The sequence below is a fragment of the Melanerpes formicivorus genome, unplaced genomic scaffold (assembly GCF_026170545.1).
Source record: "Melanerpes formicivorus ecotype bairdi unplaced genomic scaffold, bMelFor1.0.p_v2 SCAF_8, whole genome shotgun sequence".
In the NCBI taxonomy this organism is placed as follows: domain Eukaryota; kingdom Metazoa; phylum Chordata; class Aves; order Piciformes; family Picidae; genus Melanerpes; species Melanerpes formicivorus.
Genome location: NW_027142360.1, coordinates 12,194,752 through 12,222,255, shown reverse-complemented (window position 1 = coordinate 12,222,255; position 27,504 = coordinate 12,194,752). Strand labels below are relative to the sequence as shown.

General features: G+C 38.9%; 1 protein-coding gene across 1 annotated transcript in view; it reads left to right on the top strand.

Annotated features, from left to right (window-relative positions):
• The window catches only part of MTPN (myotrophin), a 33,473-nt gene extending 24,687 nt beyond the window's left edge, over positions 1–8,786 (top strand). Inside the window, exon 4 of the mRNA XM_068142162.1 lies at positions 5,517–8,786. Within this exon, the coding sequence (XP_067998263.1) occupies positions 5,517–5,603 (87 nt within the window). The 3' untranslated portion in view covers positions 5,604–8,786. The remainder of the gene's footprint in view (positions 1–5,516) is intronic.
• Positions 8,787–27,504: the final 18,718 nt, after the last annotated feature.

Genomic DNA, 27,504 nt, shown 5'->3' with positions numbered 1-27,504 from the left:
AACTGTCATCCCTTAAGAAGCAGCAGTTTGGTTTATGGCATTTCAAATAACCTCCAACAAGGCTTTTCTATGAGACAGCAGAGTTTGTTTCTCTTATCATCTCTCAAAGGACTGTTTTGAGGTTCTTGGCTAACGCTCATCACACATGGAAGCTGAATGCTGTGATGACACAGTGTCTGTATGAAATTGATTTATTTTTTTTTTATTTAGATTTTTCTCAAGGTTTTGCAGCATGACCCACCTGTTTCAGAGGGTGGCTTCATGGGTTTGATTTCAGTTTTTGTAGATGCACAATAGAACTCAGTTTCTCTATCTAACTGCTCGCCTAGCCTCTGTGGTGTTCCTTTGTAAATGGCAGATGGTGTTTGCTTGTTGCCATGGGATAAACGCTTGCTCATCTAGCTCTATTGTGACACTGGTTTTGTAGGACATGGATTAATTTCAGATGGAATTTGAGAGTAAGAGACATGAAACAGGTGGGAAGGATGAAGCTGAAGTTTCTTCAGCCAACCCTGTAATATTCCTTTTACCCACACTATTAGTTGGAAAGGCACAAGTGGTGTTTTTCTCTCCATTACCAAACTTCATGTGTTTTTTCATATCTTTTACTTTTTGGTAAACAGTTTGCTCAGTATTAAAGTTAGCAGCTGTTTAGGTCTGGGGGATCTTTTTCCCAAGTTTTCACCTGTTGTAATGGCTTCATGGATTTAACTCCCAAATTGTTTTTGTTTGTTTATTTTTTTGCTCTATGAAACATAGCCAAAAAAACCTCCATTGCTCCTCCCCCCAAAAAACCAACCAAAACAACAACAACAAAAACCAAACAAACAACAAAAAACAACAACCACAAAACTAAAACAAAACCCAATATTTTGTTGAATTATGGTTTTGTGATTAAGGTACTTTGAACTATGGCTTGACCTATTACTATAGATTTTGTCAGTATTTAAGTTTATCCACTTCTTTCAATACAAAAAAATCCCACAGATATATCCAAAATACAGTTACTGTGTGTAGCTAAAACAACTTGCCTTCTTTAAGAGAAGGTGATATAGTTGTATGACTTTGCTCTCATAATTACAGTGGATACATAGGGTTACTGATAAACATAGCAAAAGGGATATTGCAGTCTTCCAAAGTTAGGTTCTCAAATGGACCTTTGTTACACACTTCAGAAGGAAGTTAGACTTCCTGATGAGTTGGCTAGATGTTTTAATTTTGGAATCTGCAATGTTCAACTTGATTTATTAAACCATAAAAACCTTAGATGCAATTTGAGAACTCCAAAGGCTGAAATTAACAAATGATTGAGTATTCTCAAGCACTGCTGTTGTGCTAATGATAATGATCAGCCATAATCAGTTACTGTCATGATTTTGACAGCTTGGATAGCTTTCAACACAGCATTTCCCCAATGTGAACTAAAGAGAGGAGAGAAGAGGAGGCTCAGGGGAGACCTTATTGCTCTCTATAACTACCTGAAGGGAGGTTGTACGTAGGTGGCAGCTGGTCTCTTCTCCCAGGCAACCAGCACCAGAACAAGAGGACACAGTCTCAAGCTGCACCAGGGGAGGTTCAGACTGGATGTTAGGAAGAAATTCTTCACAGAAAGAGTGATTTGCCATTGGAATGGGCTGCCCAGGGAGGTGGTGGAGTCGCCATCATTGGGGGTGTTTAGGAGGAGACTTGATGGGGTGCTTGGTTGCATGGTTTAGTTGATTAGGTGGTGTTGGATGATAGGTTGGACACGATGATCTTGAAGGTCTCTTCCAACCTGGTTCATTCTCTTCTATTCTAAACTGAAATGTGGATAATGTGGTTATTTAAACTTAGAGATGAAAGCCAAAGTTTTTGTTGGCATCGTTAAAATACTCCAATTGTGTCGTTCCTTCCAAACCTATGGGGATTAAAACTCCAGTGGTGATCTGAAATTGCTGATTGATTTTTTTCTTTTTCCTAAAACTGTAAAATATACTTTGGGGTGAATTAAAATGTGCGGGTTTATACTTAAAGCTTTTCTGTGCACTAGAAAACACTTTACAGGATTTTAATGCTTAGATTAATGAACAGCTGCTACGTGTATGACAGATCAGTCTCCAAACGAGCTTAATTAACTTCCTGTTACCAGTAGGTAATGCTGCAACATCATATTAATTCTTAAAACTTGAAAGACTGCAAGTACTGAAATACATAATGAGTGAAGAGTAAACCTGTGTAGGTTTGCAGAGTTACACCTAAAAGTACTCTATCAGCATTGGAGTTTCAGACTAAAATGTTGTTTTGCTCTAATTTATTGTAATACACAAAAGTAAGTTTCTCTTGTCTAAAGAGCACTTAAAAGTCCAAAGGTAGGATTTGTTGTCTTATTACTGGATTAACACTGGATACTCCTTCTTATTAATCTTCAAATATTTTTCTAAAATAGCATTTAATGTTAAAGAGTAAAGTTGCTTGCAGCATATTGTGATCTCAAAGTGAAGCAGAAATGCTGCATCTTGTGTTTGTTTTCTTCCCTTCTGCCTTTCCAGTTCTGTTAATAATGCTAAATATCATAATACTGGAAGATATTGTACCATGAGGCTGCCAGTCTTCTACCAGATTGATTAAGTGCTGCTCCCAGTTCCAGTTTCACAGGATTTGGTGGCAGCTCTGCATTGCCCTTGTATGCTGCCTTCGTGGTTTGCTTTGGTTTTGTTGTTTTTTGTTTTCCCTTTCCTGAGCTGCAGTTGTGCCCTAGTAGCTATTGTGCTTTCAGAGTGTTTAACTTATTTTTTAACATTTTTGTTTTGCCCAGTGGTTTAAGAGGGCAAACAGTCCTGACAAAGAAAGAGTTTATCTGTGTCTTTGTATGTATTTTAAGAAAAGACCATCACACAATCATAAAATATGAATAGCTTTTTATTTTGGAGAAGTAGAGAATACTATGGAATCATTGTACTTTTATGACCTTCTCATTTAGCTTTTTTCCAGGCAATGTTGTATTTCTGAAAATTGAAGTGCTTTTGGCCTGACCTTTATTATTTCCTTCTCATTCTTCCGAATGCAGGCAGGATTCTCTTTCTGCCTAGCTAAGGATCTGTTCTCCAAACTTACTAACACTGGGGTTATTAAACAGTGTCCTTCTTAAACAGTCATGAGCCTCACGTCATACATTTAGTAAATATGTTTTAGAAACTCAAGTCACATGTCTGTAACTTTTCTGAAGTGCAAATATGCATGAGGGTGTAAAGCAGTCCTATGCCTAAGCTCAAATTTCTCTTCATGCTTTGAAGTTACTTCACTTGGATGTGTCATTTAAAGTTCTCAAAACTCTGATTTGAGATGACTACCAGCAGGTCAGTTACTGCATAGTTCCACTTTTCTTCAAGTCTGAGGTCCTTCAGATTTTCTGATCTTAACATCAAAGAATAACTTTGAAGCCCTTTTGATTTCCACAGGGATTTGAATCTGAGACTGCTATCCAGGCAGTAGAAATAAGATCTGCAAAAGAAGCCATTACTGCTATCTTGGTTGCCTTTCTCTCCCAGTAAAACTGAGACTTTAACTGCCAAATACTTGTTAAATCTCTCAGGAATTTTTTTTAGGGGGAAAATAGGTGTGTAAAAAACAATAGGTTGCAGTGGTTTCAGCCAAAGTGTGTGTTTACACTGACCAGCTAGTCTCTTCTTAGGAACAGACCAATTCAGCCCAGATACATACCCAACAAATAGTCATACTGCTGCACCATACTGCCCACTGTTTGGGCCCAGGATACTACATAGTGACAGGAGAAGAGTAAATGTAATGATTGCTCCTGTCACTGCATTGAATGTATTGCATATACACAAACTGTGTGCCTTTATTCTGCTATCTGAAAGATACTAGAGAAAATTACCTGCCTGAAGGAGTTATTGCAGTTATAAGTATCCCTCTCTTAATTATCTGATGGAGCTCTCCAGATAATTTTATTTTCCCAGGCTCTTTCCTTCATAGGAGAACCCTTTTTCCTTGCCCCACATCTGATTGCCACCAAACAAAACACCTATGTCTTGTACTGAGTATCTCCAGTGGCTGCAAGGAAGATGAACATCTCCAGTCCCAGATCACTTTGGCCAGTGCACCACAAGATGAGCAGTGATGCCTTAGGGACCACTGCAAAACCATAATTCTTAGAATGGCAGATTCAATATTTACAAGTAGAGAATAGAGGTTTAAAAGAGGGAGATATTCTATGTCATGAAAAGTAGCATTGACAGCACATCATAGTAATGTCAGATCCAGTTTATTAGGTTGTTAGAAACAGTTAAGATGAGAAATTTAGTGGGCTGAGAGTTATATGGTATTATGTATGGGAGCTTAGTGGGATTTTGTGTGTAATCTGGTATCAGTAAAGCAGCCCTGGAAATTTTAGGTCCATTATATTCTTAGAAAACTATTGAGTGTCCTTAACACTGACTATTTGTACACTTCCTTCTTTATAATGTGAGATTTGTATTTATTCTTCAGAAAGTTTATACATAGCAACAAAGCTCTGCAGTACCTGGTCTTGACAAAGTGTATCTGTACTCACAGTGTTTTTCCTGTTATTTAATTGAGCTAGTATACCTCTTTTAAAGCAAGACTTGCATATCTTATCAAGAAGAGTTATTCTGGAATCTAATACTATTTTCAGGAAACATTTATCTCTGTAGGCAGCCCTGTGTTCTGTAATAACATTTATCCCTTTATTTAACTACCCTATTTACAGTGTGGTCTCGAGTTTACCCTTTTATGTATATGACTACACAATGCTTAAACATGACTAGTTAATCACTCTGCTTCTCCTAGCATAATTCTGACATCAAGGCTGTGTTTGTGCTTACTATTCTGCAGTTTGTTTTGTGGGGGCATTTCTTCTATGCTCCATCTCCTGTTGCCTCACTACTCTATTCTATTGCCTGGTAGGCGTATGCGTAGCTCATTCAAAACAAACTTCATGGCTTTTGGACTTAGAATAATTTTGGGGTTTATATATCAATATGGATATTTTCCAAAATGGGAGAGAAGCACAGTTCTAGGTGGATGTAGTCTTCTGTGATATAGAAAGAAAGTAATATGATTTGTTAGTAAGCCTTTCCAGGCATTATCTGTAATTTAGCACGTGAAAAAGCTTGTGGCACCATAGATTTCATAGAAGTGTGTAGCACTGAATTCTTGCATTTATAAAAGTAGTTGCTGGAAACAACAAAAAAAATCCTTCTGTTCTTACCAAAGATTAACTGATAATTTTTTTATCTTATATCTTGCTGTTTGACAGAACTTCTGTGATTTATTTTTTTTTCTAGTTGTAAAGTGCTTGATTCGAAACTTAAGATTATCTGTGTGCTGAATGCTTTTGTACACAGAACTTGCCTGATTGGTTTCTAAATGAAAAAAAAATGCACTACACTAAAAAGCCCTAGGTAGTCAATGTAATCATGCAAGTAATTGTTGTGACACCTTTAATGCTAATACAGCCTGTCGTTATGGATCGATAATCCTTCTCATTGTCTTTACAGGGTGCTGATAAGACTGTGAAAGGCCCAGATGGACTAACTGCCTTTGAAGCCACTGACAACCAGGCAATCAAAACTCTTCTTCAGTGATGGATGGACTGATATCTTAAATGTCTCTCCTGTGGCCTCACACTGCTGCCTGTCTGTCACTTTTTGCATCTTCCAGCTTCTTCAGCTAAATACTTTGGGGGGAGGGAAATTCTTTATGAATCAGACTAGTTAGGGGCTTATATCAAAGATAATGTTTGGAGAGGGTTGAAAACTATTATGAACAGTGTCCCACTAGGACTTCTTTTCAGTGCACAATCTCTTCCCATTTCTAGTGAAAATGGCAGAAGGAAGACAGACCATGATCTTGAATTTTTGACTTGTAAATCTCTTAGATTAGTACTGTTTTCTGTTGAAAGATTGCTTTAGATGGAAGTACTGTGCTATAGACCTGAAACTAATTGTGAAGGAGACAATAGTCCCATGCTATTAGTGTAGTAATATAGGTGACTGGGTTGCTTTTCTCTCTCAGTGGGTAGCTTTATTCTTCTTCTGCCTAAAGCTTATGTTGCAGTTTTGAGGACTTTTGATACTAGTTACTGGAGCTGTTCTTTATATTGACTAATTGGATGTCACACTAATGTTTTTCTGAACTCTTGAGTAAAGTGGTAAAGATCAGTTGAGGCATGGTGGTATTACACTCCGGAATATCTGCGGAGGTAATTAAGGATGCTTGAATTGGAGGTTTTTCTTTCCCTTGTTTGTTCTAGACCAGAACTGATGTTCTAAGCAACTGTTACTGAAAGAATTCAAAGTGTCAGTGTAGTTATTTCCAAACAGATTGTAAGATTTAAGATCTTTACTTGCCATGTCAGCATAACATTTCTAGACAGATGGGAGAGCTACAGGCAGTTTGGTAGGCAATGATAATCAAGTCAAATGTGGAAAATGATCATTAATTATTTAGACATTCATATCAGGTGAATATTGTTGCTAAACTTTTCTGGTAAACTTTTGAAATACATGTAAGCTTTCTAAGTTCAGATGTTAGGAAGAGGAAGATGTACAAGTAGAAGTCTTGCTCTAACTCCTGGAAGAAAGAAACCAAACACTTTCAATTGTGCGTACCTTGGAATTGGTGTTTCATCGTTGGCTGACTGAATCTCTTAAATTTCGTGAAGGCGTGGGGCTTGTTCTGAAAGTTCCCAGGGCAATCATTGCCCATTGCCCATTGACTATTAGGTAAGATTTACAATAACAGCAAGTATGACAGTGCTGATAATTCATGGGAAAGTATTTAATGAAGTTGTAGGGATTCCCGTTCCATCTTATGGTCCTTGGGAATGTTTGAGCTTCTGGCTTTCACCTTGAAAGTTTTCACTAGACTCTGTTTCACCCAAAACTGAAGAACAGTTTTTTATAACAGAAAAGCATATGCCACAAACTGCATCTTCTTTTTCTTTGGAATAGAGATTTCAAATTTTCTGACAATAGAGTACAAAGAAAAAGAAATGTACATAATGTCTCATGCTGAATTCTTAAACAAAAGTAGCCGATCCTATTTTGATATCACTGTTGAGAGGGTATGTAGAAGTAGACTGGTGACAACTACTCACATTTAATGGAGACTTAGTTTTACTTGAATCATGTTGCATAGAATGATTGAATGCCTCAGCTATAAAAAGCTTTGCATTTAGACTGTAAAATGAGAGCAGAAACTGATTTACACGTACACATCCCATAAGAAAGGCGATGGAGAAAACAATCAGCTCTGACCATAAACTGTACAGTGCAATTGCTCTGCTTCTTGGAGACGGGAGGCAAGGAAGAGCTGAAAGGTTGGAAATGAGTGATAAATCAATTGATGAGCTGCTGATAAAAGAACAAGCATGTGTGGTGAACAGTGCTTTTAATGACTATTTAAAAGAGAACTCTTTAATCTTATCTCTGATCAGTGCTGGATTGTCATGTCATTGTAATAGTGTGAACACAGACCATAGGTTTAGCTCTTTATTCAGCTACGAAATTAACCATCTGCGGCATAAATTTACCTCCATATTATGCTATTAAGTACTTAGCTATTGAAATATTAGTCTAGAAAACTGCAATCTGTTTTTATGTGGAAAACTTGATTGTTCAAGTTTTTTTTGTGTTGATTAGTGTCAAGTTGTCTCACCCTAGTGGTTTTTGGGTTTCGTTGTTGTTTTTCTTTTCTTTTTCTGTTTTTTTCCCTTCTGTATTCTTTCCTGCCCATCAGCTCTGACTTAATGAGCATTATCATATTAAAGAAACATCATGTTTGTAGTAACTCTTGTGGTGATTCACTGAGGCAATTTTGCCTCCCTTTTTCTACAGTTCTGTGGACATCTTATTTTTTTCTTACTTCACTTGAGGGGGGAAAAAAAAACATACAAATAAACTTCAGTGAGACAAGGGTTAATTTGGCTGTAATTTATACCCAAGCTGCCTTTCAGGATCGTTAAAAGATGGCATTTAATGTTTGGATCATAAAGAAGAAATACTTTTTTGCTTTTTGCACTACACAAGAAGTAATTGATTATCTTGCCCAGGATTTAAAATAAAAAGAAGGAAACAAAAGTAGTAATAAAAGCTTATTCTTTTCTAATTGTCCAGAAACTGGGCTTGTCCACCTGTTCCCCTTTGATAGTTACATTGTGGAAAAAGCAATGGATGGCTGCCTTTATCATTGAGTAGGTCCTAACTAGAGGAAAATACCAATCTGTAAATTATTTCACATTCTATAAACAGAATATGAATACTTTGACTGGAACTGCATATACTTGGAAGTCTACTCTATGCTTAAACCTTTTCCTTTGAAATTTGTACTGAATAAGTTATAACCTTAAACATATTTCGGACTTTTTACCCTCTGCCCCTTTTTCATAAGGGGAGCAAACGGCAAGAGAAGTACAGCAGTTAAATGGAACTTTATCCTTGAACATAACATTGAATTATTTGTAGAAGAGGCTGGTAAGAGTGGAGTGTCCTATGTCAAGCAATTGCAGTGTTGCATGCAAAATTTCCAGATGAATTTGTCTTAATTCTATTTTGTAAATGGATAAACAATCATCTTTCTACGCAGCGATGGAAGAAAATCAGTGCTCTGTACATTTTGATATTTGACTTCCTCTTTTCACAGTTGTTAACTGTTTTGACACAGTAAGGTTCATCATGATCATGGTTCATAGACATCAGAATGCTAAATGATACTGTATTTTTCAGTTTGTGTTGCAAGAATGAATGGAATAAACTTGAATTGTGCGATATGAGAATAGAGAGTTTTATTTCCCTTTCTGCTCCTATGTTTTATTAATTCCTGGTTACAACATTTTATTCCCCCCAAAGCAGCTAAGCACCAACCTCACAAAACTTAAATATGAAATGATAACTCCTGTGATAATTGAATACACACAAGTTTTGTGAGTGTTGGTGGTTTGGGCTTTTATAATTATATGCATTATAAGGGGGTTTTCATTAATGCTATGGGTTTTTGTAGTCTGCATTTGCTGCTTAACTGGTAATACAAGGTCATCAACATAAGAGCCATGAGGAGAGGAGCTGCCAGTGCAGACTGAGGCAAAAAAAGTTGAAGGGAATCTCAGCCTTCTCTCCTTAGTTACGAGTTCACCACTGTTTCTCATCAGGGCCCACCAGACAGACCTGGGAGACAAAGTCCCTCCCATTGTAAGCAAAGACAAGATTTGTGACCATCTGAGGAACCTGAAGATGCTCAAGAATATGGGGCCTTAATGGGGTGCATCACAGAGTCCTGAGAGAATTGGCTGGTAGTTGCCAAGCCACTCCATATTTGAAAAGTCCTGGCAGTCAGGTGAAGCCCCTGGTGACTGGAAGAAAGGAAACATTACACCCTTTTTGAAAGAGGGTAGAAAGGAGGACCCTGGGTATTATCAACCTGTCAGCCTCACCTCTGTGCCTGGGAAGTTATAGAATTAACCAGGTTGGAAAAGACCTTTAAGATCATTGAGTCCATCCTATCATCTAACACTAATCAACTAAACCATGGCACCAAGCACCCCACACATCCTCCTTGATGGCATGCTAAGGCACATGGAGGACAGGGAGGTGTTTCAAAGTAAAATAAAGCATTTTTTTTGGTTTGGATCAATGTTTAACTATTTTGTCTCAAGAAGTGTTTGAAAGTGGGAAGTCTTGAAAGGTTTGTAGCTGTTCATGGAAATGAAGCTATATTTTGTCTTTATTTTGGGGGCTTTAGGAAGCTTCCTAAAACAAGAGCACTTCTGAATTTTCTTTCATTGTTCCATAAAGCAAAGAAGGAAGTTTACCCTTTCATAACAGAAATGTATCTTTTATATTATTTTGAAATAATTAAAAGAATTGCTGATGTATTTTATAAGAACAGTTGTGCTAAAGGATAATTCCAAATTATACTTCTGCTAAATTGCTATGAAAAGCTAGTCCTATACCTGATAGTGGAGTCACCATCATCGGAGGTGTTTAGGAAGAGACTTGATAGGGTGCTTGGTTGCATGGTTTAGTTGATTAGGTGGTGTTGGATGATAGGTTGGACATGATGATCTTGGAGGTCTCTTCCAACCTGGTCTGGTCTGGTCTGGTCTATTCTATTCTATTCTACTATTCTATTTGTAGACAAATCCTGAACACTAGGCATAAATAGAATATGGGAGGCATTGGTTAAGATCTCATTAGAAGTGGATTCAGTACAACAGCAACAGATTTGTTTTGTGACTATGCACAAACCTCTTTGTATTTCACTCCTTAATGTGAAAACTTTCCTCCTTCTTTTGTGCACTTAGCCTGTAGAGCTAACTGAAGGATTATCTCTCAGGACCTGACACACCTTAAAGGTTCTTTTTGTGTGTTTTGCAGCCAGTGTCAATATCCTTCTCAAAAACACAGAAGGGCTTATTTAGATAGATGAAACAGATGGGAGCACACTAATTTCTAGTGTCAGAGGTATGAAACATAAGCCCAAGCTTATAAATTAATAAAATTTCTGAAGATAGCTACAAAATGTAAACATTTATAAAGCCATATTAAACAATAACTTGAAAGAAAAAAGTCTTGGCTGACGACAATAAAACTACATAACCTGTCTGCTTAATGAGAAGGTCCTTCTAAGACTGTTCTCACTATAAACAATTGAATATATCTTGTCTAGTCTTTATTTTCTAGATAAAAAAAAGAAGAAGCAGCACTTGGTTAGTAGATGGCTGCTTTAGGGGGAAAAAAAAAAGAACTCCCTTGTTCCCAGTTTGCAAAGCTCAGAGGTTAGGATTGAAGGCTTTCTTTACTGTCAGAGGTGAGATTTACAGAGCTGTACAGAGAATAGAATGTGCTATAAATTAATGTCAAAGTCTCCCTGAGTGGTTTTGAAAGATCACGTTCTGTCAACTGCATTTGTTCTCCACATGCCAGAGCTGACCTGTGACATGTGCTCCCATTCTCATCTTTATCTACCTTTGCTAAATGCACAGCTTTCAGAAGCTGTACTTTACCCCTGTTGCAGCTTTCTCTTTTTAATAGCTGCCTAGAAAGTAGGCAAAGAACGTGTTTGTAAATCTTGCTAGAAAATACTCCATCTAAGGCTGTCCATCATCTGTAACAGGGAAAAAAGAATTAAAATTAAGGGAGGAAAGACCAAGGAGAAATTGCGTGAACAAAAGACACTGTCCATACTATCTCTGTAGGCTTGTTCTCCCCATGAAATATTAGAGTAGTAGGTCACATTTCTATTTTTCATCAGATACTTTGTCTTGTTACAACTTTTCTTCACATGAAATGTAGACTGATTTACCTCCTCCTTGGTGCTGTCCTGAAATAATGTGGATGTAACACAAGTGTTTTAAGCTGCCCATTGACTTCTTGATGCCCTCTTGACTGCTTCTCTCATAATGGTATGATTCTATATAAATCACTCTACTTTGTTTCAGTCTTTGGGGCAAGATAATGGTAAAAAGATAGAGCTAGAAAGCTGGAGAGGAGCTGGAGCAGGGTTTGGAGTATTGTGGAATTTTGTACCAACAAATGAGGCAGGCAAGCAAATGCTTGCAGTGACTGAGGGGTTTGTCATAGACTTTTCTATTTAAGGCTTATTTTTTCACCATTTCTAATGAAGACTAAACACTTTTCAACAACAAATATAAGCCATATTCATAAACATCTGAGCTTCTGACTGGGAGGATGGAGGGCAATACTTACTGAAGTGATAAGGCAAAAAAAGGTGTTCTGTTCAGGTTTTGCATTCAACAAAGCAGCCTGTTTTCCCTTCCTGCTTTGAAAGGATGGATGCAACATCTGTTTTTGCAACATTTGCTTTTCGTTTGGGTGGTTTTGTTGTTGTGGGTTTTTTTGAGGAGGTTGTTGTGGGTTTTTTTTTTGTTTGTTTTGGTTTGTTGTTTTTGTCTTCAGAAAGCCATTTGGATGGAGAAATGCTGCTCTATTGAACTGGAGCTTTCCTGTGAGAAAGAAGATTGTGTTAATGCGGAGCTAACTGCTGCACGCACAAACATTTTTGCTACAGAGAGAAGCTGTCACATAGAGCGGACTTCCAATTGCATCTTTCATGGCCATGTAGGCAGAAAACTGTCACTTTAAAAATATATATATCATACAGCTTGTTGGTTCTGTCCATGTAGTGACAACTTACCAGAGGAAACAATGATTTGAAAGAGGTAACGTGAGCATGACCTGTCTAGTGCAAAGCTACAGGGGAAAAAAAAATGTATGCTACTGGATTCTCTCCCAAGGAAATGTTCAAACCATTCCCAGGTAGGTATATGACCTAGGATGTACCTGCTGATTAGTCTTAATGTCTCATTGATTTACTGAGGATTTAAAATATTTGTTCAGAGGTTCTGTGTTCTGCTCTTAAAAAGCTGACAGGTGAAACCAGCACTAAAGCTGCTTTTGTCATTCTTGACAGCAGTTGTATTAAGAAAAGCAATCCCCCTTGCTGTGAGTGAATGCTACAAGGGTAACAAGTTTCTGATTTTTATTTTTTTATGAGATCAGCAGGGATAAAAGCTAATAGCTAGTAAAGGAGTCAACCTATTAAGGTATTTGACTAAAAATATAAAGCTTGTCTAACAGAGGTTTTGAAATTACACTAAATTTAGGTTTTTTGACAGGTTAATAGCAAGAAACTGTCACATTCTAACATCGGTAATGAGGGTTTTTTCAGTCTACTTTTTGTCATGAGAAGTTCAGTCAGCTTTTTCCTTGCATTCACAAACCCCTCGAGCTATAATGGTAGCTAATTGATTATTCTTCTCTCAGTTCTCTGTTTTAAAGCCAGGATGTATGCTTTGTATGTTCTTTGATGAAAACTGATAATCCCTTGTACTGTGATACTGGGGAAACTTCTGTACATGTAAAAAGGCAGAGTAACATCTGGCAGAGAGGTTGATTTTAATTTGTTTTTAATTTTACTTTGCTTTCTTTTCAGAGAGAGAGAAAGTGAGAGGCTAATTTACCTTACTCATGGAACATCGATCGTCAGGTAATATGAGGTAAGAATTTTGCTGGGCTTTGATATAATTGTGTGATTAAAAATTGGTGTCTTCATCACTGTTTCTTTGGTAGGGCTAGTGTAAGAACTGATGAAATTTTTCTACCAACTGAATTCTACATAAATGGATCACATCAGAAATCTTCGTTATCACGACTTGTAAGTAGTGTGTAAGAATTTCTTCTTGAGCACTGAAGAATTCAGGGCAGTTTAATCCAGACACTTTCATTGAATGAATGTACCTGACTTTTAATAGCAGGTGATAAGCAGGTATGGAAACAGCCATAAGAATCTTCCACTTCCTTTGTAAAGGCAAAACAAACATCCACTAAGGAAAGCTACTACCAAAAAAAACCCAAAACAAAAAGCGAAAAAACCCAAACACAAACAAAAGAAAACCCAGCAGCATAAATGGACTCTGCATTCCTGCCTAGATAGTTGGGAAATTACTGTCTTGTCCACCGAGCTGAGATTAGAGGGCTGGAGCACCTCTCCTATGAGGACAGACTGAGAGAGCTGGGGCTATTCAGTCTGGAGAAGAGAAGGATCTGAGGAGACCTTATTGTGGCCTTCCAGTGTCTTAGGAGGACCTACAAGAAAGCTGGGGAGGGACTTTTTAGGGTATCAGGCAATGATAGGACTAGGGGGAATGGAACAAAAGTAGAAATGGGTAGATTCAGATGGGATGTTAGGAAGAAGTTCTTCACCATGAGGGTGGTGAGACACTGGAACAGGTTGCCCAGGGAGGTGGTAGAAGCCCCATCCCTGGAGGCTTTTAAGGCCAAGTTGGATGTGGCTCTGATCAACCTGATGTAGTGTGAGGTGTCCCTGCCCATGGCAGAGGGGTTAGAACTGGATAATCCTTGAGGTCCCTTCCAACCCTAACAATTCTATGATTCTCATCTGTTTCGCTATAGTGGTGTATAGGACTCTTCTCCATACCTCTGCCACTACTGGTAGCATTCTAAAACTCGTTTCCCCAAAGTTACGGAACTACACCAGAGAAACGAGCTATTAGTCCTCAAAGGTTTATGTATTAGCAATCTGCTCTCCATTTTGCACAGTGTCTTCAGGCATGTGTTTCCACATTTATAGCCAGGCCAAGTCTTCTATTTCTGTGAGATACAGTGCTTCCCTTTCTTCATAAATGTTAAGGAAAAATATTAGGGAGCATGTTAAATAGGTTCACTGTTCTCATCTGCAGTGTTTTGCTATTGTAAAGCTGAAGTTAAGCCTTGAGTGATATTCCCACAAGAAGTTATTTTTACAGTACAGGAATTCATGCTGGTACAGCGCAGCAAAGAAGTATGGGGGAGTGGAGATTTTGTTAATTTTTGGTTGTCCAAAAAATGAATTAGCAAAGTCCCCCAGAAAATCTGTGCATCCTTCAGTTTCATGGTTATTTAGCAAGTTACTCCTAGAAACTACTGAGTTTAATCTTCCCAGCTATGATTTCCTTCCAGAAAGAGATGAATGAAAGTATGAAATGCTCATGAGTTTCAGTACTTTTAACTAGTGTAGTAGAGCTGCCCAGGATATTGCTACCAAATTGAATTCTGAATTTGTCTTGTTGCATGCCAGTAAATGGCATTTAGCTGAAAAATAAAACATGATTAAACAGTGGAGCCAGTGGCAGGGAAGTGTTTTGAACAAACACAGGTCAAGATGCTGAAGAAGTGTGCAGGATCACATGCAATTCTTGGGCTTATACTGTCAGAGTAGCTGCACTTTGCTGGTGGTGATTAGTCAGTTTCACTTTTTCATGACTTGTGACTCCTGTCACTGAGCATATATGCCCTGCCAAAACTAAGGATTGTACCAAAACTGCAGCCATGGAGCTGTGTTCTTGTACCTGCTCATCAAGGCAGAAATGTGATTGAAAGAAACTGGGCCTCACTCCGACCAATGAGAACTGGGAACACAGAAATAAACATCATCATCCTGGCTTGGGGAAATGCCCCAAACTGTTTAATTCTCTTGTGAATTGATTATTTTGGAAGGAAATTACAGTGGAAAGTGGCAGCTGCGGAGGAGGTTTCTAAAGGTAATGCATGTAAAAGGCAAAGCAGGAAATTTCTAGTGGAACATGAAAAATTATCAGGCAACATAAAGAACAAGCATGCATTGCAACAACAGTTGAGAAAAAGTACAGAATGGCAAAATATGTCAACATTTGTATCCGTGATTCATGCAGCAAAAGTCTCTTTATAACCAGGGCAGCAGAAAGAGATTTTACTCTATAGGAGCAGAAAGTAATAAGCATCTGTTGCAGTGCATTTGCTAATAATCAATTTACATTGTCCAGTAGTTTCTGCTTCACAGAGCATTAGATCAATACAGGAAGACTGGAGCTGAAAAAGTTAGGGTTTTTTATTGCTGTGATTTGGGAGAGCAAAATAGAATAGAATAGAATTAACTAGCTTGGAAAAGACCTTTGAGATCATCGATTCCAACCTATCATCCAATACTACCTAATCAACTAAACCATGGCACCAAGCACCCCATCCAGTCTCTTCCTAAACACCTCCAGGAACAGCGACTCCACCACCTCCCTGGGCAGCCCATTCCAATGGCCAATCACTCTTTCTATGAAGAACTTCTTCCTGACATCCAGCCTAAGCCTCTCCTGGCGCAGCTTGAGACTGTGTCCTCTTGTTCTGGTGCTGGTTGCCTGGGAGAAGAGACCAACCCCCACCTGTCTACAACCTCCTTTCAGGTAGTGGTAGACAGGAATAAGGTCTCCCCTGAGCCTTCTCTTCTCCAGGCTAAGCAACCCCAGCTCCCTCAGCCTCTCCTCACAGGGCTTGTGCTCCAAACCCTTCACCAGCACTGTTGCTCTTCTCTGGGCATATTCCAGCAACTCAACATCTAAGTCTAAACTTTATTATATTAATTATAACCTATTTTAAATTAATAAAGTATGCCTTTTTATGCTTTTTCTTTTTATTTTAGTTGTTATAAATATGTGAGAGCTGAATAATTGAATGTTTCAGCTTTGATGTTTTGTGGCTTATTTGGTTTGTGCATGGTGCTATTTAATGAAAAACCCACTATGTTCTGCAGGGTTGAAACAGCATTATGAAATACAGTGTTGCAAGAAGCACCGGAAAGCAGCTGTAATGTTTATTCCTGAATTAGATAAACACAGCAGCCTTCCTAAAATGCTAAATTTTGTTGAAGATTGGATGTGTATATGTGAACAATTACCAAGCACTGCTTTCCATGGACTTGTAACACATTCTGACTCAGTCTCTTCTCATTGGGAATGGCCAAGTTCTACTTCTAACTGGTTGAAGTTGTGAACTTTCTTCTGTTTGGATGTAAACTCCTTAAACAGGAAAGTTGGAGTCACCCTTAAGACAGAAATAAGAAAGATAAATGTATATTTCAACAAAATAAGCACTAAACTCTTTCCATTTTGTAATAAGCAATCCCAATAGAGGTTGGGAAGTACAAATCTATTTAGCTGAATGTTAGCTAATCCAGCATGACAAAGCTTTAGGCTCTCTTGCTAGAGTCCTGTCCTTGGGGGAGCTCCCTGTTTTCTAGCTAGCAGTGACAGGAGTGCCTGTGTAGGTTGGCTGCAAATGACTTCATTTTTCATAGCTGTCACCTCTAGGTTTGCTCTAAGCACTGCTAAATATTTTTTTAGTGTATAATCTTGCAGACCTTGGTTGATGAGCTTCTGTGAACTGCAGCGGAGGAGGAAGAAAATCTCTATTCAAAGGGTAACGTCTTGCGGTCTGGTGTAAAGGATCCTTACAGAACTGGCATGAGATAGAGTGGCATGAGATGTCATTGCAGCAGGAATGGGAGAATTACAAATATCCAGAGCACAGAAAGATACAGTGGGCAGCCAGTAGATTATTGCTGTTCATTGCTTTCTCCTGCTGAGAAGAAGGATGTTCCAAATGATTAAGTGGATGTCTCCAGATTCAGGAGAGCTGATTTCCCCGTGTGACACATTTTGTCTGATCTTTGGACAAATCATTTATGCTGCAGTTTAATGGAACAGATGAAGTAGCAAATATCTTTTGTTGGTTTTTTTTTTTTCCTTCCCTCCCTGCCTTGAGATAAGCCCCAGTCTCTTTTTCTGTATTAGCACTAATGCTCACTTGGTCCTGAAGAGAGCTGAAACAGCAGAAAACACAGCCTAACAGTAATAACAAAAATATGTTAAACCTGAGATAATATTTTAGCTGTCCTTAGGGGGAAGCAGCATGTTCTTAGTCCAGTCCTCAGGCTGGTCCCTAGGCTGCTCTAGTATTAACCTCTGTCAACACTGAGAAATGTCTATTTATGTGTAATTCTTACTTGATTAAGTTTTAAACTGTCCCATGACTTTCCCCTGTGCTGGTTACCAGGTTTCTTCCATATCATCTTGTGAAGGAGGTTGTAAAAAGCCTTTGGAAAGTTTAAACATTGTCTGTGTAGAACTTTCTCTATTTAAAATGAATTGGATATTAAGGATGGAGAGGGCAATAGAGAGGAAAAAGTACAGGCAATTTCCTTAGACACTGTAGTCCCTTAATAATCAGTAACTATCTTTTAACTCTAATGTCCTTCAGGACTTTGGACACTTAAAAGAAAACAGAGGATGCAAACATCCCAAATATATAAGCAGGCAAGCAATTAAAACCCAACCAGAAGCTCTATTTCCCCCCCCCCCCCCCCCCCCCCCCCCCAAAGTCCTTGTGAAGCATCCAACTCTATAGAATGCTCTTTACAAGGGTAAACAAATGCTTAGGGGAGTAATCGATTCCTTTTCTGAATGAACTAATCGATTCCCTGCCCTTGCCTCTTGTAACAAACAAAAAATTACCAGCTGCTGTTAAGGCAAGTTCAATACACATCTTCATCTCCATCTCAACCAAGTTTGGATAGATCATTAATAGTGCAGGCCCAGGAGCGGGCTGCACTTGCATCTCTGCAATATTCTTCAGAAATCCTTTGCAACTGAAAATGCAAGTGTTGCCAGCAGCCTGACAGTTCCAACGGCCTGTGACAAGCCAACAGAATGCTGTATTTCAGTTATTTGCTGTGATCCTGTGACTATATTAGACAGTCCTTTAGAATTTGAACAATGACTTTAATGCGTAATCTTTATCTAGAGTTCTTGACTACAGTGATTGGTTGGACAAACAGCTAGAAAATATTCTTTGTACTGCTTGGTGCTTATGTACTGTTTTGCAGGTGGAGATTTGACAGAGAAAGCAGACAGTTTGAGATAAAAAAGCATCATGATCAAGATCAGAAATAGAAGTATCACATCTCAAAATTCTCATTCTGAAGCTCTAGCAAATCTATTTAATGAATCATGGTGTCCAAAAGCCCTGGATTCTCTTCTGTGATACAATGGAAATGGGTGAAAAGGCCATAGCAAGCTAAAGTTTTACATCTACTTCAAATACCTCTGAGAGAGTAAGATAAACTCTGAACATTCTTTGCATAGAGGAGAGCTGCAAGAATGATCAAAGGTCCAGAAAACAGATTCAATAACAGACTGCCCAATATGTAAGACACTCTTGAAAAGATGAAGACAAACCTTCTTTCTCCATGACTATGGTGGGCAAAATAAATCATTTTGAGGGAGTGCTAACATTTCATCCATTTGTAGTTTTAATTCATACACACAGAAAATAAACAATTTGTAAAATTCTTCCTGATTATACTATTTTTTTCTTCATGTGTTGTAGCACGGTGTACTTCCCTTTTCAGGTCAAGTATAGCAGGCTCTAATCAGATGCTTTGAGAACAATCTCGGTGTTACAGCTGAGAAAGTCCTTTGAAAATGGGCTACAACAGTGCAAATTTTGCTCAGTGAGTCAGACGTGCTTCTAGTTTTAAACCAAATTGTTCATTTTTCCAATGGCAACAATGACATTAAATAGTACTTTACAACTGCTAGGGGCTAGGACTCCACCTGTAAGTCCACTTTTATAGCTCAGCCATTAAACAGGGCTTTGGCAAACCACAGCAGCTTGACTGGCTGTAGCCATTCGTCTAATTCTGTGGAGCAACCAGAGATTTGTCTAAGGGATTATAAAATTGCTTTTCAAATATTATGTTCCAAGATGCACACAAAAATGCAAAAGGTGGTGAAAAGGGAGAGGCAGAGGAGGCTTGCACATTCATCTGTTTGAACCCCTTTGGGAAAACACAGTTCAAATGGAACATGCATGCATTAATGTGCAACAGATACATTTTTGTAAGTGCAACACCATTGCACTGGTACATAGGAAGGCTCATGTGGCCACTCTCTTTCAGTGTTAGTTACCTAGGTATACCCAGAAGAATAACAAACATACACTATGTAAGTTTCAGAGACTGGGACTAGCATTTTTTTTGGAGTGGTATTGCAGCTGAGAATGAGCCCAGTTACTCCAGACCAAGTAAAAGGAACTAGATGCCTGCAAGCAGTTACAGAGCTCTAATTTCACTGAGATCATAAGGATGTGTTGCAGTGGCTGGTAGTGGCTTTTTAAAACGCTCGCACCAAAATGATGAGACAAGAAGTTGCCTATTATGCAACAAGACAGTAGGAATGCATGGAGCACTATCATAGGATCTGTGAGCCAGTCAAGGCTGATGGGTAAGGACTAAAGAAACTGCATGATTTATACCCTAGTCCTCGTGGGAGGCTTCAACCACCCCAGTATCTGCTGTAAATACAAGACTGCAATGTAGGCAATACAGGAGGTCTCTGGATATTTTATCTTTTAATAATATGACAGTATTCTGAAGAGCAACCCTGTCTATGAATAAATATCCTCAAGGGACTCTTATATGAATAGACACATCAAGCATAAATGTAGCTTCATTGAGCTATTTCTACATTAGGCAGAAAAAAACCAAGCTGTGAGTAATCAGAAAGGTCATTTCTCCTGTACTTGAAACAAAACATCAATTAATTCTTTACTTTATTGTGTTACAAGTGAACCTATATCTTTTATTCTATTCTTTTACTAGGTTTCTATTAGATTACAAAAGAGAAATACAAATAATTACAGCTCTAAGAATGCCCCAAAACACGATAAAAGCATTGACTCTGCAAGACTTCTAACTGCACTTAATTTTAAGCATCTTCTCACCTTGCTTGTCGACTGGTAACACATAAAAACTTGTTTCAACACCTATAACAGCATTATTACTATAACATATTGCTTCCTGGAATGATGATCTTCTGTGCTGTACTTGCCTGTGACAGCCATAATCTCTTGATGTGATAAAATGCAGCTTTTTAGTGCACATATTCCATGATACATATGATACGATCTGAATCATCTAGCTCTCAGTGTCATTTTTATTACAGACTTTTTTTATTCTGAGGCTAACATCTGAGATGAGAATCAATGAAGAGACAGAGGAATACAGGAGGGGAAAAGAGAAAAATTAGAAGCCTGTTTCTCATAATCTGGGAAAAATGGTTGTGAGACCTTAGACATATAGTGTTCAGTGAGCTGAGATCATTTTGTTCTTCAGCAACAGACTTGTAAGTCAGTGGCTGATCTGTATAAGGGAATGTTTTTTTCCAGTATTCTGAGTTTGGTATCCTGAGAAGTTGTTTCATCATTTATTGAACTGTTCCATATATCCTCATAATGAATAGTTAATGCTGTGATATTAAATTTCTGATGGCTCTGAAGTGAAAGTTCTCTGTTTCAGTTATCATGGGCTATGGCCTCTTCACTTTTAGAAAGCCCTATTAAAAACACACAGAGAAAACCTTGACGATACCATGGGTACCTTGTTTATCCCAAGCACATTTTTCTTCCCCTCCTGTTATCTTGGAGGCCTCTGTGGAGGCACTAAAAGACATCAAACAAGACTGAAACCGAAGAATGCGTGTCCTGTATATCAAGGTCAGAAAGCTCACTCAGTTAACAGGTTTTAGAGCAAGGTAAACCACCCTACCTCCTGAAATAGACATTTTTTCTGTGTAACTATGGTTTAAAGAAACAAATGGAGAGGGAGGCAAGAGAAAACTTTAGAATACCTCAGAGCTTTAGGATCTCACGGTTTCTAAATATGCAATATTGGAAAAAAAATCATTATTATTAATTTCCCTAAGTATTCTTCTAGTTATTTTTATTCCTGTAGGTGAAAGAAGACTGGATTACTTCCCAAGTGTCTGAGAGATCTTATACCCATAGTTACTAAAATTAGGGAAGAGCTGACTTTAACATTTTACTTTATTTCTGCAACTTTGTTAGCTGTGTGTGTGTGAAAAACTGTGTTAAAGCAACTCATGTTTTGATTTGGAGAGGAATCTCTGTATTTGCAGTACCAGGTTGGTTTGGGGGTTTTGGGGTTTTTTGGTGTTTGTTTTGTGGGGGGTTTTTTGTAAGTTGGATCTTGAATTGTCTTTTTCATTAAGTTTCACCATCTCCATGGTTTTGACTAGAATGTTATGGCAATGAGTAAACTTTGTTAGCTTTGGAGATTTCATTTGAGTAAGGCTCCCAAAAGCTGAATCTGATTTTAATCTTCATCTGAATTTACTGAGAACAGTGTTGCTTGGTAGGTTTTTCTTTCCAGGTATTTTTAGCTTGCCTGGAAATAGTGTAGCTTATTTTGTATGTATTTCAGCATTTCTTATTTCAGCTAACACTAGAAATATGCAGCAACAGGAGCACACAGCTATGGAAAAAAAAAAAAGAAAAGCCCAACCCAACCAAAAAACACTATTTAAAAGATAAACAGCTTCTTTTTCCTTTCTCCTCACTTGGCTTAATGGAATAGTGGTTAAAGCAGACATTGTTGACAGTTACAATATTAAATGTTTGGGAATTACTTACATTCCCGTTTCAAAACATATTAGGTAGCCTGTCTGTTCCTTTCTGTGAGTCAGTCATACCTAGGAGCTTTAGGATACATTATGGTATACTGAAATGGGAAGAGGCAGAGCTTTCTAAGGTAAAACCTTAAAATAGTCTTGTTTAGGGTTCCAATAATACTGCTCCTTTCCCTGCTCAGAGATGTCTAATCTTGCTCCCTTCCCTGTTCAGTCTTTGATGCTTGTGTGGCAGATTGAGGGGAAGACTAAAGCCACTGAGTATCTGAGCCTTTAAAAATTCATGACAGGCAGTGCAGTTGGGTCCTGATGGCCCAGGCACCAGGCCCGTTGCAAAGCAGCAGGCTGTACTCTGTGACTCTGGGTAGCACCTCCAAAGTGGATGGTGTGAGGACTTTGTGCTGATGCATGATGGGTTATTTAAGTGCTATTATCAAAGTGGTTGCAGGCTAAGTATGAATTAGAGACAATACTTGGGTTCAGTAAAGAGGCATGGCATTCAGAGCCCTTTAACACAGCATTAGAGAAGATTATTAAATCACTCAAAAAAAATTGGGGAAGATAAGGATTAAGATGAGCTTGAATTCAGGTTCCTATTGCATTATTTTGTATTTTTGCCTGAACTAATCAGTCTGAAGCAGTAGGAGAACTAACAGCCCTCTGATGCAAAGTCCTGGACTTGGGACATAGGACCACAGGCACATGATCTGCTTCGAACTTGGGGGTTTTGCTTGTGGCAAAATACTTACGGTCTTTATCTCATTTTATTTTGCAACAAACTCACATTTGCAAAGAAGGTTCTGGTCTCAAGATTTTGAATAACATCATTTACTTCTCTAGTGAGGATTTCAGGCAAGTGGAGTGTTTTTATCTTCAAAGATACAGAGACCCTCTGGTGGTATCCCAGCTTCTGCAGCAGCCGTTTTTTTTGGTCACACACACCAGTTCCACACTTCAATGGCTCTGTGGATGACAGTATGTCTTGTCAGTGGTGATAAAAGAAAGCAAGAAGGTGCTTTGCTGTGCACATTGCATTTAACGTTTGGAAAGTCCATGACCGAGGAGGTAATATACTGGCTACTGGAGAGTTCTAGTCATTTCATTGTGACTTACAGGCCAGAAAGTGAATCTCATTAAAGACCTGACCTGCAGATGAATACCAGTCATGTGTGTCATTATAAAAAACATCAGTGAAATGCTGTTTTGCGGAGGCTCAGACCCTTATTGCTGTCTACAACTACTTGAAGGGAGGTTGTAGTCAGGTGGGAGTTGGTCTCTTCTCCCAGGCAACCTGTGACAGAACAAGAGGACATAGTCTCAAGCTGCACCAGGGGAGGTTTAGGCTGCATGTTAGGAAGAAGTTCTTCATAGAAAGAGTGATTGGCCATTAGAATGGGCTGCCCAGGCTGTGGAGTTGCTGTCCCTGGAGGTGTTTAGGAAGAGACTGGATGGGGCGCTTGGTGCCATGGTTTAGTTGATAAGACAATGTACGGTGATAGGTTGGACCTGACAGTCTCAAATGTCTTTTCCAACCTGATTAATTCTACTCTATTCTACTCTATTTGCAGAAGGACCACTCCAGCTAAAACTAATTCCTGTCCTGTGATGAGCAATGATCAATTTGCTTGTTCTTCTGCTGTCTATGTAACCCATCTGATGTGTGGATTTAATTTTCCCATCATTCCTTCTGCTCTGGAGAATACATGTCTGGGCTGTGGCAAGGAAATGTAATTTTTTACACGGGGTTTTGGCTGAGAAGAATGATTGAGAAGTACACAGCCTGGAGCTTGGAGTTCTTATTGCTTCACGTCCTGTTCAAGCTGTTCTTTCTGATGTTCTGTGACATGTAAGAATGATTTCTATGTTATGATGTCAGGTGCTGAGTACAACACAAAAACTCCTCCTGATTCAGAATCTGCCTCTGGTAGTGCTGTAAGATTTTATGCAGTATATGGAGTTAGTTTGATTTAGATATCCTGCAAGATAGCTGATTCCTCCTAATATGGATTTGGTAAGTTATGAGTTGCATTTGCCTGTTATTTTTTCTAGAGAAAGCTTTGATATTTTTAGAGGTTGCCAGACAATATTTTTTCTTTCATGTTAAGAATTCAGTGATTTGGATAGATAGGACCATTTAAAGGAAAGAGAAAAGTGGGCATCAGTTAAAAAGCACAGAAAAACACAGTTCTGGAGGTTGTCTTTTATGAAGGCCAGCGAGAGCTAGTTTCTGAACTTAAGTTTCAGTATTGCTCAGAGTTTGCAGAGGCTTTCAGAGGGCAGCTTGACTTTCTGAACGACTGTCAACATTATCTTACACAGGGGAGTGGTGCCTTTTAAGAAAAAAAAGTGTCCTCAGGCATAGAAGTGAAGCATGCAGGTGGGGTTTCCTTTGTGGTCACATATCTCTTTCGCTTGATCTAAAAATAACAACCGACAGCAGGTTTTGTTGTAGCTGCCAACTTACTCTCAAGTTCAGGCGATTTGCTTGTGCTTCAGAAGTGATAGAACACCTTGAGCTGGATCACATGGCATCTCTTGCAAGCACATTTTCCCTCAGGGCTGAAAAGCTGGGCAGAAGCTGAAATCAAGGGTTAATTAGGAAAGAAAGAATAATTATCTGGGGTTTCTCTTTTTTTTTTTCTGTTGCAACCTTCACTGACCTATAGCTAGTGTTAGTCTGTTTCCCATTCTGCACTCCATACCTCTGTGCATTTCAATGGCTTTGCCCATTGTCTCTCTGCTTAAATAAAACCCTGGGGATTCTTCAGCCTGTAAAGGAAATTATAAAAGCCTTTGCAAAGTGTGCAATTACCTCTCCCTTTGTTTTCCTAAAATATGGTTTCAGCTCCACCCTAGCAGGACACCAGAATTAGCATGTCAATATCACAATGTCTGTCTGTGGGAGTAAGGTGTATGTAACATCCTGGTTCAAGGTTATACTTTGCAGGCAAAACCACATTAAAATCAGTTGTTTGCACTAATTATCTTCAGGAACTGTAAACAGTGAGTAAGGTTTTTCATTCCTGTCCCTACTACAGAATCTGTTACTGGCATGAAAACAATTGCAGTTTTGAGAGGTTTTACAAGAGGCAGCCTCATTGCCTTCAACATTGCCTGCTACTGCTCCTCAGAGTCCTTGCACATAAGACACCATCTTCTGTAGTGGAAGCCTTTTCCATCTTCGCTTCAAACAGCGGAGCCTGAGCAACGACATCCTCATTTTCCACTGATTTTTCAACGTTTGCCTCTTCACTAAGGGATTCTTTTCCTGGCATATATGCAGTTTGCTGATAATAAACCCCATCTAAGAAAAAAAGTGTGTGTGTATGTGTGCATATATACATGTAACTTCAAAACTGCATGTAATTCTGGAAAATAGGCTAAGGCAATGATATGACTTTGATAGAATGATGGGTTTGAAGGTTAAATGTTATCATTAAAGTTGGACTGTGGTTCTGAATCAGCTGACTTGCACTAGAAGTCAGAAATATGTTTATGCTAAACTAGAGGAAGTTTGGGTTGTGCCTGCCTAACCCTGAACCCTGGTTCTCTCCTTTGCATGAAACCATTATCTAACACTGTCAAGTCTGGAGCTAAGCCATGTCCCTTATCACTACATTTTTATGCTTAGACACCTCCAGGAATGGGGATTCAACCACCTCCTTGGGGAGTCTATTGCAGTGCTTGATAACCCTGTCAGTGAATAAGTTTCTTATAATATCCAATCTAAATCTCCTTTGGTGCAACTTGAGGCCATTTCCTCTTTTCCATTTTTTACTAGGGAGAAGAGACCAACACCCATCTCACAACAATCTTCTTTCAGGTAGTTGTAGAGAACAATTAGGTCTCCTCTTAGCCTCCTCTTCTCCAGATGCTTCGTAAGACCTGTTCTCCAGACCCTTCACCAACTTCATTGTCTTTCACTGGACCTGCTCCAGGACCTCACTGTCTTTCTTGTAGTGATGGTCCTAAAATTGAATGCAGTATTCAAGGTGTGGCCTTGCCATTACTGAGTATAGTTCAGTTGCTGTCGACCTGCCACTTGATGCTTCCATCCACCTCTGCAAAGAACTTGTAAAGACGAAAGTTCATTTATCTCTTGTCCAACCCTCCTGCAGTGAGGAGATATGTTTAACTAGATGAAGTTGCTGGAGGCCCTGTCCAACCTGACCTTCATTTTTCCAGGGAAAAAGCTTCTACTACCTCTCTGGGCAGCCTGTGCCAGTGATTCACCACCCTCACTGTAAATGAACTTCTTCATTATAGCTAACCAAATCTCCCCTCTCTTAGTTAAAAAACACTACCCTTTCTCCTATCATAACAAGCCCTGCTAAATAGATTATCTTTCTTATAGGCCCCCTTTTAAGAACTGAAAGGCCACAATAAGGTCTTCTCAGAGTCTTTTCTTCTGTTTGATGAAGACTTTCAACCAAAAGGACACCAGTCTATAAATGTCTTCATGCACAAGGCAGCTGGTGCAGTTTTGTTATGTTGCACAGTATTAGTGCTTGCTCTTGCTGTGGCTGGATGCTCTTTGCTATTGCAGCACTGAGGACCACAGCACTAATATCTGTGAACCACATCTCTGACCCTGCATTTGAATTGCAAGCTGTCCAGGCTTCCGTTTTGCCACTACAGTAAAAGAGGATTTTGTTAAAACTTTGTTCCTGGAAAAGGGGTAGGACAAAGAGCCTGCTGCTATCCTTTTGCCAGAAGTGCATTTCTGCAGAATACTGCTGCTAACAGACTGTCAAAACTGTTCTCTTAACCCATGCAATTCCTCTCTCATAAACTTCATACATATGCATCAGACCTCCACTCCAATGCAGCATAAGGTATGTATAGTGCAGATCCAGAGGCCTTTCCTGGAAAATCTGTGTCCTATGCTTTAACAGGTACATTGGCTTTCCATTCCATACCACTTGATATTGAATGGCTTTCAACTGACTCCCCAGATCTCTGGTGGACTGACTAGACTTGAGCTGCCTGTAGAGTTACACTGCTTTCATGAATACAACCTGCCATATTGACTAGAAGCCAGAACAATCTGGGTTTTTATTTTTTCAGGGCAAGTGATGTGTGGGACTACAAGTAGTCCCACAGTTTGTGGCCCAAGAGCTAAAACCAGTGATAACATCACCATCTGGATGAAAAATTCCAGTTCATCTTGCCACTTTTGCTTCTTCAGCAGTAAGAGAAATAGCCACTTTTAATAGTTATATGTTTGTTTTTTTTCTCTTCCTGTATAAGGGTAGAAGCTCAAACTCACAGTGAGTTCACACATATAAACTCCCTACCAGATTTACAGTCCTGAGAAGTGTTCACATAAGTGAGTGATGTATCACTCAAATATGTAACTAAGTTTCCCATGGGGAGCTCTCAGACTCTGCCTTAGAGGAATAATTTTGCTTAAATAAGCACAGAACTGCTTTGTTGTTGCAGTTTTGTAGAGCTTGTCTCTTCAGGCTGCTAGTGCCAAAAGCTGTGCAAGTCACAACCTCTCTAGCCCTGCCAGCACTTCTCCCCCAGGTCTCTTAGAAGCTGCTGCTTCTGCCCTTTACTTATAATAGAGCACTTGTGTATTTTCAGGGAAGGGACATCTGGGTTGTGCAAAGTGAGGGCAATTCTCATATGATTTTTTTTGTTTGTTTGACTAAATGATAATAATTCAGCTTTTG